This window comes from Heptranchias perlo, unplaced genomic scaffold, assembly GCF_035084215.1.
Source record: "Heptranchias perlo isolate sHepPer1 unplaced genomic scaffold, sHepPer1.hap1 HAP1_SCAFFOLD_181, whole genome shotgun sequence".
NCBI classification, from domain to species: domain Eukaryota; kingdom Metazoa; phylum Chordata; class Chondrichthyes; order Hexanchiformes; family Hexanchidae; genus Heptranchias; species Heptranchias perlo.
Genome location: NW_027139088.1, coordinates 57,301 through 76,265, shown reverse-complemented (window position 1 = coordinate 76,265; position 18,965 = coordinate 57,301). Strand labels below are relative to the sequence as shown.

The 18,965-nt window shown below is 49.0% G+C and overlaps 1 protein-coding gene across 2 annotated transcripts in view; it reads left to right on the top strand.

The window, feature by feature from the left end:
- The first annotated feature begins 12,535 nt into the window (after positions 1–12,535).
- The window catches only part of LOC137309805 (NACHT, LRR and PYD domains-containing protein 3-like), a 31,908-nt gene continuing 25,478 nt past the window's right edge, over positions 12,536–18,965 (top strand). Inside the window, exon 1 of one of the 2 annotated variants that reach the window (XM_067977835.1) lies at positions 12,536–13,856. In XM_067977835.1, the coding sequence (XP_067833936.1) occupies positions 13,400–13,856 (457 nt within the window). In that variant the 5' untranslated portion in view covers positions 12,536–13,399. The remainder of the gene's footprint in view (positions 13,857–18,965) is intronic. The other variant, XM_067977836.1, reaches the window with a different exon arrangement.

Sequence of the window (18,965 nt, the reverse complement as noted above, 5' to 3'; positions counted from 1 at the left end):
TTCACTTTAGTAGGAAGAATAGAAAAAGAGAATATTTTTTAAATGATGAGAAACTATTGAATGTTGGTTTTCAGAGAGATTTGGGCGTCCTCGTTCCATGGTCTGAATACATAGAAACGAGTTTACACTGAATGTTTCATGCTCTGAATATATCGATAGGAGTTTTACACTGAATATTTCATGGTCTGAATATATAGATAGGAGTTTACACTGAATGTTTCATGGTCTGAATATATCGATAGGAGTTTACACTGAATGTTTCATGGTCTGAATATATAGATAGGAGTTTACACTGAATGTTTCATGGACTGAATATATAGATAGGAGCTTACACTGAATGTTTCATGGTCTGAATATATCGATAGGAGTTTACACTGAATGTTTCATGGTCTGAATATATCGATAGGAGTTTACACTGAATGTTTCAAGAACTGAATATATAGATAGGAGTTTACACTGAATGTTTCATGGACTGAATATATAGATAGGAGCTTACACTGAATGTTTCATGGTCTGAATATATCGATAGGAGTTTACACTGAATGTTTCATGGACTGAATATATAGATCGGAGTTCACACTGAATGTTTCATGGTCTGAATATATAGATAGGAGTTCACACTGAATGTTTCGTGGACTGAATATATAGATAGGAGTTTACACTGAATGTTTCATGGTCTGAATATATCGATAGGAGTTTACATTGATTGTTTCATGATCTGAATATATAGAGAGGAGTTTACACTGAATGTTTCATGGTCTGAATATATAGAGACGAGTTTACACTGAACGTTTCATGGTCTTTCGGATATAAATTGGAACCAACGCCTCTTGTACTGAGATCTGACAGATTGTTACCCTGGCAATAGAGGAAATCACTCAACGAAAATAACTGAAACGGAAATAACAAAAACCACCTTCGTGTTGGGAGTTTAGTTCAGATGAAGATTAACCCTGAACAGTCAGACACTTTTTCTAACCATGAAGCTGCGATTCCAATAACGGATTTTTTACACCACAAGACCTGATACTGGGGATTCAGTGAATTCACCATCAGTTTGAGCTCGACAGAACATTAAGCAGCACCGCATCTACAGAAGGACATCGATAAAACAGTCACATTATTAAAAACAGACCCCGTCTGCTCTGAAAATCTGGTTGTCTTAATCACTGCAAACCTGTAACTGTTAGCAGTGACCATTTAAATTACTGCCACAATACTGAATTCGATGGCGAAACATCTGGTCGTCACATTCTTTATACATCTGGAATGTAACAAAATTTGGATAAACGACATTTCTGCAAACTCCAGTTAGTGTTTAAAGGGCTGAAAGACGGTGTTTATATTTTCTGCTAAAAGCAGATTCCCATGACAAGAATATAAGAAATCGCAGCAGGAGTAGGCCATACGGCCCCTCAAGCCTGCTCCACCATTCAATAAGGTCATGGCTGATCTTCAATCGCATCTCCACTTTCCCGCCCGATTCCCATTTCCGTTGATTCCCCTCGAGTCCAAAAATCTGTCGAACTCAGCCTTGAATATATTCAATGACTCAGCATCCACAGCCCTCTGGGGTAGAGAATTCCAAAGATTCACAACCCTGTGAGTGAAGAAATTCCTCCTCATCTCAGTCCTAAATGGCCGATCCCTTATCCTGAGACTACACTCCTTCGTTCTAGATTCTCCGGCCACGGGAAGCAGCCTCTCGGCATCTACCCTGTCAAGCCCCCTCAGAATCATATGTTTCAATGAGATCACCTTTCATTCTTCTAAACTCCAGAGAGTATAGGCCCATTCTACTCAATCTCGCCTCATAGGACAGCCCTGTCATCCCAGGAGTCAATCTCGTGAAACTTCATTGCACTCCAGCTGAGACAAGTGTACCCTTCCTTAGATAAGGAGACCAAAACTGTACACAGTACTCCAGGTGTGGTCTCGCCAAAGCCCTATACAATTGCAGCAAGACTTTCTTATTCTTGTACTCCAACCCCCTTACAATAATCAGCTGATTGTGTTGAAAGAGCAGGGAAATGAATCTGGATTCTATGGGGAAATACATTGCTCTCAGTTTAATAAAAAGAACCCTCGGCCGAGGCCGGGAGCTGGATCAGGTGATCACCCAGAACATTATTCTGATACAAAACACAAAATAATCAATTGGAAGAAATTTTACAAATCACTATTTTAAAAAAAGTAAGATTTACGTCTTATTTTATCACCAGTTTATATTTAAATTATCATTTAATTCAACTGCAATTGTGAAATCCAGGTATAGATTTACTGATGGGAAATAACATTATGTAAAACCCAGTATCCAGTTCAGAATTGTAAGATGATTGATTTTGATAGTTGGATATGAAATATATTTGAATTCAGTAACACTGTCTGGTACTACATTAACACATAATGTAATATCGATATTATGTGGACCACAAAGGTGGGTTCTTTCTGACATGGTGCTGGGGGCGGGGAGACACTGTATATCTGCTGGGCTCTGCCTCAGACTGGAGTCACCTCTTCGATCAAACCCTTTCACTCTAAAACACACACAAGATTAATTTGTGACTGTGTGATGAAGCACAGAATGCATTGTGAACCGAGTGGGAACTTGAGAATTTGGAAAGAGGGGGACTCTGTTCAAGTAGCGGGTGAATTGAAATTAAAAATTTAGTTTAAAATTTAACACAGAACTTTAAAACTTTAGAAGAAACTGCAAGTTCGGTAACAGTTAACAGAAACTGTGATTTAGTGGCAGTTAACGGTCAATCAGCTGTAGGTGATTGTCTGAATAGAGGGTAATTACTGTGAACTGAAAGTTAACTAAGCAGTTGTAAGTGCTGTTCTCAAAAGGTTTATAAAGTAGAAGGTTAACTGCTGAAGCACAGAGTGTATTGTGGACTGAGTGGGAAATTGAGGAGGGGGGAAGGCCAGTGCACAGAGAGGAAGTGCTCTGAGATACCTGAAATAAAAGCATAGGTTAATCGGGATAAGTGAATTAATAATAGAGCATCTATTGGGAGATAAGATAAAAAAAGATTTCTAAATATAATGGAGGGGCAGCAGAGACCCATTGCCTGTAATTTCTGTGCCATGTGGGAACTTCAGGACTTTTCATGTATTCTGGAGGGCCACGTGTGCAGGAAATGCCTCTAGTTGCTCGTGCTCAAGCTGAGGGTTTCTCAGCTTGAGGGGCAGCTGGACTCACTGCAGAGCATAAGGAAGGCTGAAGGTTTCCTGGATCGTACGTTCCAGGAGGTGGTCACCACACATCCACAGAGAGTTCGGGATAGCAAGTGGGTGGCCATCCGAAAGGGTAGGAATAGGCAGGCAGTGCAGGAATCTGCTGGGTGTGAGCCACTCTCAAACCAGTATTAATACCAGTGAGGGTAATAATACCTCGAAGGAGTGCAGTCCTGAGCCTGGCGCAATGGGGCAATGGACTGCACGGGGGGGTGGGGGGCACAGTGAAGTGTAGAAATTCAGTAGTCATCGGGAATTTGATAGTCAGGGGGACACACAGGCGTTTCTGTGACCGCTGACATGAGTCCTGCCAGGGTAAAGGACATCACAGAGAGGGTGCAGAACAGTCTGAGGAGGGAAGGGGAACAGCCAGAATTTGTGGTCCATTTGGGAACCAACGACACAGGAAAGGAAAGGGATGAGTCCGGCGGCTCGAGTTTCAGGAGCTCGGGAGGAAGTTAAAAAGCAGGACCTCAACGTTAGTAATCTCTGGATTACTCCCAGTGCCACGTGCTAGTGAGTATAGGAATAGGAAGATAAGGCAGGTTATTGTGTGGCTGGAGACATGGTGCAAGAGGGAGGGCGCCAGATTGTTGGGGCATTGGGACCAGTTTTGGGGCAGGAGGGACCAGTTCAAGATGGACGGGTTGCATCTCAAAAGAGCTGGGACTAATGTCCTCGCAGGGAGATTCCCTAGTACTGTCGGCGGGGTGGGGGGGGGGGGGTGGTGAAACTAATTTGGCAGGGGGATGGGCATCAGGATGTAGCATTAGAAAGGAGGAACAAGGTGCACATAGGATTGGGAGAGACAGATAGCACTAGAATAAGAAATAGTACAGGATTAGGGGGATCAGACTAAGAGAGAATACGAGAAGGTCTACGATAGGTTTACAGTGCATGTGTGTAAATGCATGAAGCGTGGTAAATAAGGTTGGTGAGCTGCAGGCGCAAATAGCCACATGGAACATGATGTCATGGCGATAAGAGAGACCTGGCTCAAAAAACGGCAGGATTGGGTGCTAAATATTCCTGGATACAAGGTGTTCATGAAAGATAGGGAAGGAAAAATGGAGGGGGGTGGTGGAAGTATTGGTTCAGGAGAATATTGCAGTGCTGGAGAGAGAGGATGTCCTGGAGGGGTCAAGGACAGAATCTATTTGGATTGAGTGAAGAGACAATAGAGGCGCCATTACACTACTGGGTGTATTCTATAGGCCACCAACTAGTAGGAAGGATACAGAAGAGCAAATTTGCAGGGAAATTACAGAGTGGTTGAAGAACTATAGAGTAGTGATTATCGGGGACTTCGACTATCCTAATATAGACTGGGTGAGTAATAGTGTAAATGGCAAAGAGGGGGAGGAATTTCTGAAGTGTGTTTGAGAAAACTTTCTTGATCAGTATGCTTCTGGCCCAGAGGAAGGAGGCATACTGGTTCTGGGGAATGAGGTGGAGCAAGTGTCAGTGGGGGAGCATTCAGGAAATAGTGATCATAGTATCATAACATTTAGATTCGTTATAGAAAAAGACAAAGAACAATCTAAAGTAAAAATACTTAATTGGAGGAGGGCCAATTTCAGTGGGTTGAGATCAGATCTGGCCCGGGTAAATTGGAATCAAAGATTGACAGGCAAAACTGTAATCGAACAATGGGTGGCCTTTAAAGAGGAGATGGTTCAAGTACATTCCCACGAGGGCAACAAAAGCCAGCGCTCCCTGGATGACGAAAGAGATAGAGAGTAAGATGAAGCAGAAAAAGCGGGTGTATGACAGATGTCAGGTTGATAATACAAGTGAGAATCAGGCTGAATTGCAAATGTTACACCCTTGTTCAAAAAAGCGTAAGGATAAACCTGGCAACTACAGGCCAGTCAACCTCGGTGGTGGGGAAGCTTTTCGAAACGATAATTCGGGAAAAAATTATCGTCACTTTGACAAGTGTAGATTAGTTAAGGAAAGCCAGCACGGATTTGTTAAAGGCAAATTGTCTTTAACTAACATGATTGAGTTTCTTGATGAGGTAACAAAGAGGGTTGATGGAATCATAGAAATTTACAGCACAGAAGGAGGCCATTCAGCCCTTCGTGTCCTTGCCAGCCGAAAAAGAGCCATCCGGCTCTTGTTCCGTAGCCCTGTAGGTTAAGGCACTTCAAGTGCACATCCAAGCACCTTTTTAAATGAGTTGAGGGCTTCTACCTCTGCCACCCTTTCAGGCAGTGAGTTCCAGACCCCCACCACCCTCTGGATGAAAAAAGTTCTCCTCAGCTCCCCTCTAATCCTTCTACCAATTACTTCAAATCTATGCCCCCTGGTTATTGACTCCCCTGTTAAGGGAAATAGGTCCTTCCTATCCACTCATAATTTTTTTACACCTCAATTAAATCTCCTGTCGGTCTCCTCTGTTCCAAAGAAAATAACACCGGCCTATGCAACCTATAGCTTTGATTCTCCAGTCCTGGCAATGCCGTCGTAAATCTCCTCTGTACCCTCTCTAGTGCAATCAACATCTTTCCTGTGATGTAGTGACCAAAACTGTACACAGTACTCAAGCTATGGCCTAACCAATGTTTTATACATTTCTAGCATAACCTCCCTGCTCTTAAATTCTCTGCCTTGGTTAATAAAGGAAAGTATCCTGTTTGCCTTCTTAACCACCTTATCTATCTGACCTGTTACCTTCAGGGATCTATGGGCATGCACTCCAAGTTTCCTCTACACCTCTCAGTATCTTCCCATTTATTGTGTACTCCCTTGCCTTATTTGATCTCCCCAAATGCATTACCTCACACTTCTCCGGATTGAATTCCATTTGCCACCTTTCTGCCCTCCTGACCAGTCCATTGATATCTTCCTGCAATTTACAGTTCTCCTCCTCACCATCAACTACATGGCCAATTTTTGTATCATCTGCAAACTTCTTAATCATGCTCCCTACATTTAATTCGAAATCCTCGATATATACCACAAAAAGCAAGGGAACTAGTACTGAGCCCTGCGGAACCCCACTGGAAACAGCCTTCTAGTCACAAAAACACCGGTCGACCATTACCCTTGCTTCCTGCCACCGAGCCAATTTTCGACCCAACTTGCCACTTTCCCTTGGATCCGATGGGCTTTTACTTTCCTGACCAGTCTGCCATGTGGGACCTTGTCAAAAGCCTTGCTAAAATCCATGTAGACTACATCAAATGCGCTACGTTCATCGATCTTTCTTGTTACCGCCTCAAAAAATTCAATCAAGTTAGTCAGACACGACCTTCCCTTAAATCCATGCTGACTGTCCTTGATTAATCCGTGCTTTTCTAAATGATGATTAATGCTGTCCCTCAGAATTGATTCCAATAATTTGCCCACCACCAAGATTAGGCTGACTGGCTTGTAATTACTCGGTCTATCCCTTTCTCCCTTTTTAAACAATGGTACAACATTTCAGTCCGCCATTCCTCCAGCACCACGCATGTAGCCAGAGAGGATTGGAAAATGATGGTCAGAGCCTCCGCTATTTCCTTCCTTCGCCGGGCCTGGCGATCTATCTAATTTCAAAGTTGCGAATCCCTTTAATATTTCCCCCCACACTATGTTTACCCCATCCAATATTTCACACTCCTCCTCCTTAACTACAATCTCTGCATCGTCCCCCTCTTTTGTGAAGACAGATGCAAAGTATTCATTAAGAACCATATCCACATTTTCCATCTCCACACAAAGGTTACCTTTTTGGTCTCTAATAGGCCCTACTCTTTCCTTAGTTACCATTTTGCTCTTTATGTATTTATAAAACACCATTGGGTTTTCCTTGATTTTACTTGCCAATATTCTTTCATACCCTCTCTTTGTTTCCCTAATTTCCTTTTTTATTTCACCCCTGCACTTTTGATACTCCTCTCGGCTTTCTGCAGTATTGAGCTTTCGGCTTTCTGCAGTATTGAGCTTCCCTTTTTTGCTTTATCCTAACCTGTATGCTCCTTGACACCCAGGGGGCTCTAGATTTGTGAGTGCCACCCTTTTTTATGTGGGAACGTATTTGCTCTGAACCCTCACTATCTCCTCCTTGAATGCCTCCCATTGCTCTGACTCTGATTTACCTTGAAGTAACTGTTTCCAGTCCACTTTTGCTAAATCACTTCTCAGCTTAGTAAAATTGGTTTTCCCCCAATTGAAAACTTGTACTCCTATTCTATCTTTGTCCTTTTCCATAACTGCTCTTAATCTAACTGAGTTATGAGGAAGGCAATGCAGTTGATGTTTTGTATCTGGACTTTCAAAAGGTGTTTGATAAAATGCCACATCATAGGCTTATCAGCAAAATTGAAGCCCATGGAATAAAAGGGGCAGTGGCAGCATGGATAGGAAATTGGCGAAGTGACAGGAAACAGAGAGTAGTGGTGAACGGTTGTTTTTCGGACTGGAAGAAGATATACAGTGGTGTTCCCCAGGGTCGGTGCTGGGACAACTGCTTTTCTTGATACATATTAATGACTTGGACTTGGGTGTTCAGGGTACAATTTCAAAATTTGCAGATGACACAAAACTTGGAAGTGTAGTAAACAGTGAGGAGGATAGTGATAGACTTCAAGAGGATATAAACAGGCTGGTGGAATGGGCGGACGCATAACAGATGAAATTTAATGCAGAGAAGTGCGAAGTGATATATTTTGGCAGGAAGAACGAGGAGAGGCAATATAAACTAACTGGTACAATTCTAACACGGGTGCAGGAACACATCAGGGGGTATATGTGCACAAATCTTTGGTGGCAGGACAGGTTGAGAAAGTGGTTAAAAAAGCAAATGGAATCCTGGGCTTTCATCACAAATGACATCCTCTATGACTGTGACCGTGGTAAACTATCTCTCCTCATCCTTCTCGACCTGTCAACAACCTTTGACACGCTGACCCCACCATCCTCCTCCTATGCCCCTCCTCCATCGTCCAGCTGGTTGGGACTGCGCTTATCTGGTTCCATTCTTATCTATCCTGTCGTAGCCAGAGAATCACCTGCAATGGCTGCTCTTCCCGCTCTCGCACCGTTAACTCTGGAGTCCCCCGAGGATCTATCATTGACCCCATCTCTATCCTCATCTACATACTGCCCCTCAGCAACATCATCCGAAAACACGTCAGATTACTCATGTACACTGACGACACCCAGTTCTACCTCACCACCACCTCCCTCAACACCTCCACTGTCTCTCATTTGTCACATTGCTTGTCCACATACTAGATGAGCAAAAATTTGCTCCAACTAAATATTGGGAAGACTGAAGCCCTTGTCTTTGGTCCCCGCTGCAAACTCCATTCCTTAGCCACCGACTCCATATCTCTCTCTGGCCACTGTCTGAGGATGAACCAGACCGTTCACAACCTTGGCGACCTGAGATGAGTTTCTGACCACATTTCTGCTCCATCACCAAGACCGCCCACTTCCACCTCTGTAACATCGCCCGTCTCTGCCCCGGCTCAGCTCATCTGCTGCTGAAACCCTAGTCCATGCATTTGTTACCTCCAGGCTCCACTATTCCAATACTCTCCTGCCCGGCCTCCCATTTTCCAGCCTCATCAGCTCATCCAAAACTCTGTTGCCCGTATCGGAACTCGCACCAATTCCCGTTCACCCATCACCCCCTGTGCTCACTGACCTACATTGGCTTCCGGTCCGGGAATGCCTCGATTTTAAAATTCTTATCCTTGTTTTCAAATCCCTCCATGACCCTCGCCCCTCCCTATCTCTGTAACTTCCTCCAGCCCTACAACCAATGTTCCCTCTATTTTTTTTGGCCATGTGCGGAATGAATTTGGGTTTGTGCACCGATATAAAGGCCGTGTGCACCACCGTAAAAAAAAATCACAACTTTGAACACAAATCTTTTTAGAAAACATTATTCAGGGTATGTAACAAACAGATCAATTTACAAAATAATGGATAATTCTAACAATTTAATGTTATATTGGCTGATACATTTATATAATTTATGAAAAGGGTTTAAGTTGCATTCGGATTGAGCAGACCAGTCTCATTATATTTTAAAAATCAGATGGGAACGATTCCAATCAGCATTTTTTTTGAATCAGCTTAATGACTCTGATTCAAACAGAAATAAATTGTTTGCCATCAGAATTTTTAAATTGAGTTAGAAATACAAAACAGCTGTCAAATCAGTCAGTGTGAATTTGGAGAGGGGCAACAGTTTAATTAAAGATTTCCGCCCCGCCCCATTGAATCCTCAGCAGGGTTTGAACAAATATTGCATTACAGTTGTACATCTTGCAGGTCTCATTTATTCTGGCTGCCTCTGTGTAAGGCAGGGAGCAGTTTGTTCATGAGGAACCTGAACTGAGGGAGGCAACAGACAAAGATAAAAAGTGACAATCCTTGGGGCAACTGATGACTTTTGGATAGTGATTGTATAAAACAATTTAAATCAACTTCATTGTTTTGTTTACAATGTACCAATGTGATTGGAAACTATATTTTAGCACAATCGTAGAAGGATCTTTAATAACAGATGATCTGTCAGAATAACTTAATTTGTAAATATGAAATATGGAAATCGATAAACAATTATTACAATATGCCGGGTAATTTGGGTTCATTTGTAGTTTACTTCAGAAGCTAACGTTGAATAGGATGGTGACAAAAACTGTTAATTGCACTAATCGGAGACTCCCTCCAATGTTATTTGCTACCAATGCCTTAAATGTCTTTGTCTTGAGACTAAAATAATAGTTCTCCACAATTCGCACTGGAGGTGAAAAGCTTTCATTTAATTGAACACATCTCCTCATTATATCTTTACTGAATCCTCGTGTGCTCAAGTTTTCTGATTGGAAACTCAAGTCAGTTATATAATGAAGGGACGAAAATATGTGTATTTATTTATCCAATATACACATGTTTACACTTTAGTCAAGTTAGTATATAATTTTACAATATCTATAAATTTTTACATTTTTTCTTCTGTATCTATAAACTTTAACACTATTTCTTCGATGTATATAAACTTTTACACGATTTCTTCTATATCCATACATTTTTACACTATTTCTTCGACATGCATAAACTTTTACACTATTCTGTCTATATCTCTAAACTTTTAGACTATTTCTGCTTTATCTCTAAACTTTTACACTATTTCTTCTATATCTAAAACTTTTACAATATTTCTTCAATATCTATAAACTTTTAAGCTATTTCTTCTATATCTAAACTTTTGCACTATTTCTTCTCTATCCATCTAAACTTTTACATATATCTATTGATCTATATCTATCTCTCCATCGGACTGTACACTATTTGTGGAGACCGGTCTCTGAGCAGCTGTACCACTGACCCACACCAGACGCCGACATCTGCAGTCCAACACTCCCGTCCGACCTAACTTGAACTCCAACTCCCGCCCTTGCGACAAATTGATTGGTAGCTGACGTCACCTCAGCAGCATCCCCACCAGAGAGCACTGGTTTGGTTAGCAGACGGAATGATGATATGCGTGGCAAACAACAAACTGATGCGCAGCCGCGCCCACCGCAGTTAAGGTGGAATCGTGCCTGCAACCCTCCGAGATCTCTGCGCTATTCCAATTCTGGCCTCTTGCCTATCCCCCGATTTCCATCACTCCACCATTGGCGGCCGTGCCTTCAGCTGCCTGGACCCCAAGCTCTGGAATTCCGTCCCTAAACCTCTCCACCTCCCTCTCCTCATTTAAGATGCTCCTTAAAACCTACCTCATCGACCAGGATTTTGGTCATTTGTCCCAATATATCCTTATCACAATATTGTGAAATTTTGTTTGATAATCGCTCCTTGGGACATTTTACTATGTTAGAGGTGATATATTAATGCATGTTCTTGTTCTAAATAGAGGCATAGAGTACAAAAGCATGGAAGATATGTTGAACTTTTAAAAACATTGGTTTGACCACAACTGGAGTACTGTGTCTAGTTCTGGCCATTCGACTTCAGGAAAGATGTGAAGGCCTGAGAGAGGGTGCAGAAAAGATTTACGAGAATGATTCCACGAATGAGGGACTTCAGTTACGTGGATAAGTTGGAGAAGCTGGCGTTACCCCACTTCCCCCCCACGCCCGGCCCCGTTACCCCACTTCCCCCCGACGCCCCCCTCTCCCCCCAACACGCCCGCTTTCACCCACCACGCCCTGTCCCGGTACCCCACTCCCAACCCACGCCCTGTCCCATTAGCCCACTCCCCCACCACGCCCCCCTCCCCCCACCACGCCCCTCTCTCCCCCACAACGTCCTGCCCCGTTACCCATCTCACCCCACCACGCCCCCTCTCCCCCACCACGCCCTGTCCCGTTACCCCTCACACCCACCACGCCCTGTCCCGTTACCTCACTCCCCCCCACGCCCAGTCACGTTACACCACTCCCCCCACCACGCCCCCCTTTCCCCCACCACGCCCTGTCCCGTTACACCACACCCCCCCACGCACGGTCCCGTTACCCCACTCCCCCCCACGCCCGGTCCAGTTACCCCTCTCCCCCGCACGCCCTGTCCCGTTACCCCACTCCCCCCACGCCCTGTCCAGTTACCGCACTCCCCCCACGCCCTGTCCCGTAACCCCACTACCCCCCACGCCCAGTCCCGTTACCACACTCCCCACCCACGCCCAGTCCCATTAGCCCACTACCCCACCACGCCCCCTCTCCCCCACCACGCCCTCCTCTCCCCCACCACGCCCTGTCCCGTTAACCATCTCACCCCACCACGCCCTGTCCCGTTACCCCACTCACCCCATGCCCTGTCCCGTTACCCCACTCCCCCCACGCCCAGTCACGTTACACCACTCCCCCCACCACGCCCCCCTCTCCCCCACCACGCCCTGTCCCGTTACACCACCCCCCCCCATGCACGGTCCCGTTACCCCACTCCCCCCCTACGCCCGGTCCCGTTACACCACTCTCCCCCACGCCCGGTCCAGTTACCCCTCTCCCCCGCACGCCCTGTCCCGTTACCCCACTCCCCCCGCCCTGTCACGTTACCCCACTCCCCCCACGCCCTGTCCCGTTACCCCACTCACCCCCCAAGCCCTGTCCCGTTACCCCACTCCCCCCACGCCCTGTCCCGTTACCGCACTCCACCCCACGCCCTGTCCCGTTACCCCTCCCCTTCACCACGACCCCTTCCCGCACCACGCCCTGTCCCGTTACCCCACTCCCCCACCACGTCCCCCTCTCCCCCCACCACGCCCTGTCCCTTTACCCCTCTCCCCCACCACGCCCCCTCTCCGCCCACCACGCCCCCTCTCCCCCCACCACAGCCCTCGGTCACGTTATTAACGTGTAAGGAATCTTACAACACCAGGTTATAGTCCAACAGTTTTATTTGAAAAGCACAAGCTTTCGGAGGCTTTCTCCTTCGTTAGGTGAGTTTGGGATTCCACGGAAGGTGCCGCATTTATATTCAGAGAACAATGCCAGGTGATTACAGATAATCTTTCCAACTGCCCGTTGTCAAGGCAATCAGACAGACAGACATTACATACAGGACGACTGAATATACAAACGGTCCGAACCCAAAGACAGACAGAGAGAGAGAGCGAAACATCCGAAAGGAAGTGAAAGACAGAGAATGACCCGTTGTACTAAAAACAGAAAACTTTTTTTTCGCTGGTGGGGTTACGTGTAGCGTGACATGAACCCAAGATCCCGATTGAGGCCGTCCTCATGGGTGCGGAACTTGGCTATCAATTTCTGCTCGACGATTTTGCGTTGTCGTGTGTCTCGAAGGCTGCCTTGGAGAACACTTACCCGAAGATCGGAGGCTGAATGTCCCTGACTGCTGAAGTGTTCCTCGACTGGGAGGGAACCCTCCTGTCTGGCGATTGTTGCGCCGTGTCGTTCATCCGTTGTCGCAGTGCCTGCATGGTCTCGCCAATGTACCATGCTCTGGGGCATCCTTTCCTGAAAGCTTGTGATCTGATATAAAACTGTTGGACTATAACCTGGTGTTGTAAGACTCCTGACATTTCACCACCCCAGTCCATCACCAGCATCTCCACGTCATCTTTATTCACGGGACGGGGCTGTGTTGTGCGCAGGCGCACTGCCTCTTACGGGCGGAGTTTGCTCCGTGCGATCACTGGCGGCCATTTTGTGATCGCGGCCGGCCCGGGTGGAGGGTCGGGCGGGGAGCCGTGATGGCGGCGGCAGAGGATCGGATACAAGCCGTGGAACAGCAGTTCCAGGTCTTGGAGCGGCGGTTCCGGACCATGGTGGAGCGGCAGAAGGCGGCGGTGAAGAGGGGCGGCGGTGAGCAGTGGTTCCAGACCGTGGAGGGGTGGTTGCAGGTGGCGGAGGAGCGGTTCCGAGAAGCGGAGCGGGCCCAGGCCGAGGAGGAGCAGCGGTTCCAGGTCATGATCGGCGATGATGAGGATTGGTTCTTGGATGATGAGGTTTGGTTCTTGGACGATGGGGATTGGTTCCAGGTCTTTCCGAATTTGTACTCGTTCGTGAAGGAGAGGCGGTTCCAGCCCAGGATGCCCAAAGTGGCGGTGATGATGGGCGGCGATGAGGAGCGGAGGGTCCGGGCCAGGGGGCTGATCTCCAGATCGCTGAATCGAAGGCCGCGCGGCATGTGGTTGAATAAAGTGGCAGGTTGGTGCTGCAGGACGGGGAGTGGTCAGTACTGAGAGTGAGGGTGATGAAGCGGGTCAGTTCAGAGAGTGAGGGTGATGGAGCGGGTCAGGACTGAGAGTGAGGGTGATGGAGCGGATCAGCACTGAGAGTGAGGGTGATGGAGCGGGTCAGGACTGAGAGTGAGGGTGATGGAGCGGATCAGCACTGAGAGTGAGGGTGATGGAGCGGGTCAGCACTGAGAGTGAGGGTGATGGAGCGGATCAGCACTGAGAGTGAGGGTGATGGAGCGGGTCAGGACTGAGAGTGAGGGTGATGGAGCGGATCAGCACTGAGATTGAGGGTGATGGAGCGGGTCAGCACTGAGAGTGAGGGTGATGGAGCGGGTCAGGACTGAGAGTGAGGATGAACGAGCGGGTCAGGACAGAGAGTGAGGGTGATGGAGCGGGTCAGTGCTGAGAGTGAGAGTGATGGAGCTGGTCAGTACTGAGAGTGAGGGTGATGGAGCGGGTCAGTACTGAGAGTGAGGGTGATGGATCGGGTCAGCTCAGAGAGTGAGGGTGATGGAGCGGGACAGTACTGAGAGTGGGGGTGATGGAACGGGTCAGTACTGAGAGTGAGGGTGAAGGAGCGGGTCAGTACTGAGAGTGAGGTTGATGGAGCGGGTCAGTCCTGAGAGTGAGGGTGATGTTGCGGGTCACTACTGAGAGTGAGGGTGATGGAGCGGGTCAGTACAGAGAGTGAGGGTGATGGAGCGGGTCAGCACTGAGAGTGAGGGTCATGGAGCGGGTGAGTACTGAGAGTGAGGTTGATGGAGCAGGTCACTGCTGAGAGTGAGTGTGATGGAGCTGGTCAGTACTGAGAGTGAGGGTGATGGAGCGGGTCAGGACAGAGGGTGAGGATGATGGAGCGGGTCAGCACTGAGAGTGAGGGTGATGGAGCGGGTCAGCACGATGAGTGAGGGTGGTGGAGCGGGTCAGTACTGAGATTGAGGGTGATGGAGCGGGTCAGCACTGTGAGTGAGGGTGACGGAGCGGGTTAGTACTGAGAGTGAGGGTGATGGAGCGGGTCAGTACTGAGAGTGAGGGTGATGGAGCGGGTCAGTGCTGAGAGTGAAGGTGATGGAGCGGGTCAGTACTGAGAGTGAGGGTGATGGAGCGGGTCAGCACTGAGAGTGAGGGTGATAGAGCGGGTCAGTACTGAGAGTGAGTGTGATGGAGCGGGTCAGTACTGAGAGTGAGGGTGATTAAGCGGGTCAGTACTGAGAGTGAGGGTGATGGAGCCGATCAGTACTGAAAGTGTGGGTGATGGAGCGGGTCAGCAGTGAGAGTGAGGTTGATAGAGCGGGTCAGTGCTGAGAGTCAGTGTGATGGAGCGGGTCAGTTCTGAGAGTGAGGTTGATGGAGCGGGTCAGTACTGAGAGTGAGCGTGATGGAGCGGGTCAGTCCATAGATTGAGGGTGATGGAGCGGTTCAGTACTGAGAGTGAGGGTGTTGGAGCGGGTCAGTACTGTGAGTGAGGGTGATGGAGCGGGTCAGTGCTGAGAGTGAGTGTGATGGAGCGGGTCAGTGCTGAGAGTGAGGGTGATGGAGCGGGTAAGTACTGAGAGTGAGGTTGATGGAGCGGGTCAGGACAGAGGGTGAGGGTGATGGAGCGGGTCAGCACTGAGAGTGAGGGTGATGGAGCGGGTCAGCACGATGAGTGAGGGTGATGGAGCGGGTCAGTACTGAGATTGAGGATGATGGAGCGGGTTAGTACTGAGAGTGAGGGTGATGGAGCGGGTCAGTGCTGAGAGTGTGGGTGATGGAGCGGGTCAGTACTGAGAGAGAGGTTGATGGAGCGGATCAGTACTGAGAGTGAGGTTGCTGTAGGGGTTCAGTACTGAGAGTGAGGGTGCTGGAGCGGGTTAGTACATAGAGTGAGGGTGATGAAGCGGGTCAGTACTGAGAGTGAGCGTGATGGTGAGGGTCAGTACTGAGAGTGAGGGTTATGGAGCCGGTCAGCACTGAGAGTGCGGGTGATGATGAGGGACAGTACTGAGAGTGTGGGTGATGGAGCGGGTCAGTACTGAGAGTGGGGGTGATGGAGCAGGTCAGTACTGAGAGTGAGGGTGATGGAGCGGGTCAGTACTGAGAGTGAGGGTGGTGGAGCTGGTCAGCACTGAGAATGTGGTTGATGCAGCGGGTCAGCACTGAGAGTGAGGGTGATGGAGCGGGTCAGCACTGAGAGTGAGGGTGATGGAGCGGGTCAGTACTGAGAGTGAGGGTGATGGAGCGGGTCAGTACAGAGGGTGAGGATGATGGAGCGGGTCAGCACTGAGAGTGAGGTTGATGGAGCGGGTCAGCACGATGAGTGAGGGTGATGGTGCGGGTCAGTACTGAGATTGAGGGTGATGGAGCGGGTCAGCACTGTGAGTGAGGGTGACAGAGCGGGTCAGTACTGAGAGTGAGGGTGGTGGAGCTGGTCAGTGCTGAGAGTGAGGTTGATGGAGCGGGTCAGTGCTGAGAGTGAAGGTGATGGAGCGGGTCAGTACTGAGAGTGAGTGTGATGGAGCGGGTCAGTACTGAGAGTGAGGGTGATAGAGCGGGTCAGTACTGAGAGTGAGGGTGATGGAGCGTGTCAGTACTGAGAGTGAGGGTGATGGAGCGGGTCAGTACTGAGAGTGAGGGTGATGAAGCGGGTCAGTACTGAGAGTGAGCGTGATGGTGAGGGTCAGTACTGAGAGTTAGGGTGATGGAGCCGGTCAGTACTGAGAGTGAGGGTGATGAAGCCGGTCAGTACTGAGAGTGCGGGTGATGATGAGGGTCAGTACTGAGAGTGAGGGTGATGGAGCGGGTCACTACTGAGAGTGAGGGTGATGGAGCCGATCAGCACTGAAAGTGAGGGTGATGGAGCGGGTCAGCAGTGAGAGTGAGGGTGATGGAGCGGGTCAGTGCTGAGAGTCAGTATGATGGAGCGGGTCAGTTCTGAGAGTGAGGTTGATGGAGCGGGTCAGTGCTGAGAGTGAGGGTGATGGAGCGGGTCAGTCCTTCGAGTGAGGGTGATGGAGCGGGTCAGTGCTGAGAGTGAGTGTGATGGAGCGGATCAGTGCTGAGAGTGAGGGTGATGGAGCGGGTAAGTGCTGAGAGTGAGGTTGATGGAGCGGGTCAGTACAGAGGGTGAGGGTGATGGAGCGGGTCAGCACTGAGAGTGAGGGTGAAGGAGCGGGTCAGCACGATGAGTGAGGATGATGGAGCGGGTCAGTACTGAGATTGAGGATGATGGAGCGGGTCAGTACTGAGAGTGAGGGTGATGGAGCGTTCAGTACAGAGAGTGAGGGTGATGGAGCGTGTCAGTACTGAGAGTGAGGTTGATGGAGCGGGTCAGTACTGAGAGTGAGGTTGATGGAGCGGGTCCGCACTGAGAGTGAGGGTGAAGGAGCGGGTGATTGCTGAGAGTGTGTGTGATGGTGTGGGTCAGTACTGAGAGTGAGGGTGATGGAGCGGGTCAGTACAGAGGGTGAGGGTGATGGAGCGGGTCAGATCTGAGAGTGAGGGTGATGGAGCGGGTCAGTACTGAGAGTGAGGGTGATGTCGCGGGTCAGTACTGAGAGTGAGGGTGCTGGAGCGGGTCAATACTGAGAGAGAGGGTGATGGAGCGGGTCAGTACTGAGAGTGAGGGTGATGGAGTGGGTCAGTACTGAGAGTGAGGTTGTTGGAGCGGGTCAGTACTGAGAGCGAGGGTGATGGAGCGGGTCAGTTCTGAGAGTGAGGGTGATGGAGCGGGTCAGTGCTGAGAGTGAGGGTGATGCAGCGTGTCAGTACTGAGAGTGAGGGTGATGGTGAGGGTCACTACTGAGAGTGAGGGTGATGGAGCCGGTCAGTACTGAGAGTGAGGGTGATGAAGCGGGTCAGGTCTGAGAGTGAGGGTGATGGAGCGGGTCAGTGCTGAGAGTGTGGGTGATGGAACGGGTCAGTACTGAGAGAGAGGTTGATGGAGCGGATCAGTACTGAGAGTCAGGTTGCTGTAGGGGTTCAGTACTGAGAGTGAGGGTGCTGGAGCGGGTTAGTACTGAGAGTGAGGGTGATGAAGCGGGTCAGTACTGAGAGGGAGCGTGATGGTGAGGGTCAGTACTGAGAGTGAGGGTTATGGAGCCGGTCAGTACTGAGAGTGCGGGTGATGATGAGGGACAGTACTGAGAGTGAGGGTGATGGAGCCGGATAGTACTGAGAGTGTGGGTGATGGAGCGGGTCAGTACTGAGAGTGGGGGTGATGGAGCAGGCCAGTGCTGAGAATGAGGGTGATGGAGCGGGTCAGTACTGAGATTGAGTGTGGTGGAGATGGTCAGCACTGAGAGTGTGGTTGATGGAGCGGGTCAGTACTGAGAGTGATGGTGATGGAGCGGGTCAGTACTGAGAGTGAGGGTGATGGAGCGTGTCAGTACTGAGAGTGAGGGTGATGGTGAGGGACAGTACTGAGTGTGAGGGTGATGGTTCTGGTCAGTACTGAGAGTGAGGGTGATGGAGCGGGTCAGCACTGAGAGTCAGAGTGATGGTGCGGGTCAGTACTGAGAGTGAGGGTGATGGAGCGTTCAGTACAGAGAGTGAGGGTGATGGAGCGTGTCAGTACTGAGAGTGAGGTTGATGGAGCGGGTCAGTACTGAGAGTGAGGTTGATGGAGCGGGTCCGCACTGAGAGTGAGGGTGAAGGAGCGGGTGATTGCTGAGAGTGTGTGTGATGGTGTGGGTCAGTACTGAGAGTGAGGGTGATGGAGCGGGTCAGTACAGAGGGTGAGGGTGATGGAGCGGGTCAGATCTGAGAGTGAGGGTGATGGAGCGGGTCAGTACTGAGAGTGAGGGTGATGTCGCGGGTCAGTACTGAGAGTGAGGGTGCTGGAGCGGGTCAATACTGAGAGAGAGGGTGATGGAGCGGGTCAGTACTGAGAGTGAGGGTGATGGAGCGGGTCAGTACTGAGGTTGATGGAGCGGGTCAGTAATGAGAGTGAGATTGATGGAGCGGGTCAGTTCTGAGAGTGAGGGTGATGGAGCGGTTCAGTACTGAGAGTGAGGGTGATGGAGCGGGTCAGTTCAGAGAGTGTGGGTGATGGAGCGGGACAGTACTGAGAGTGAGGGTGATGGAGCGGGTCAGTACT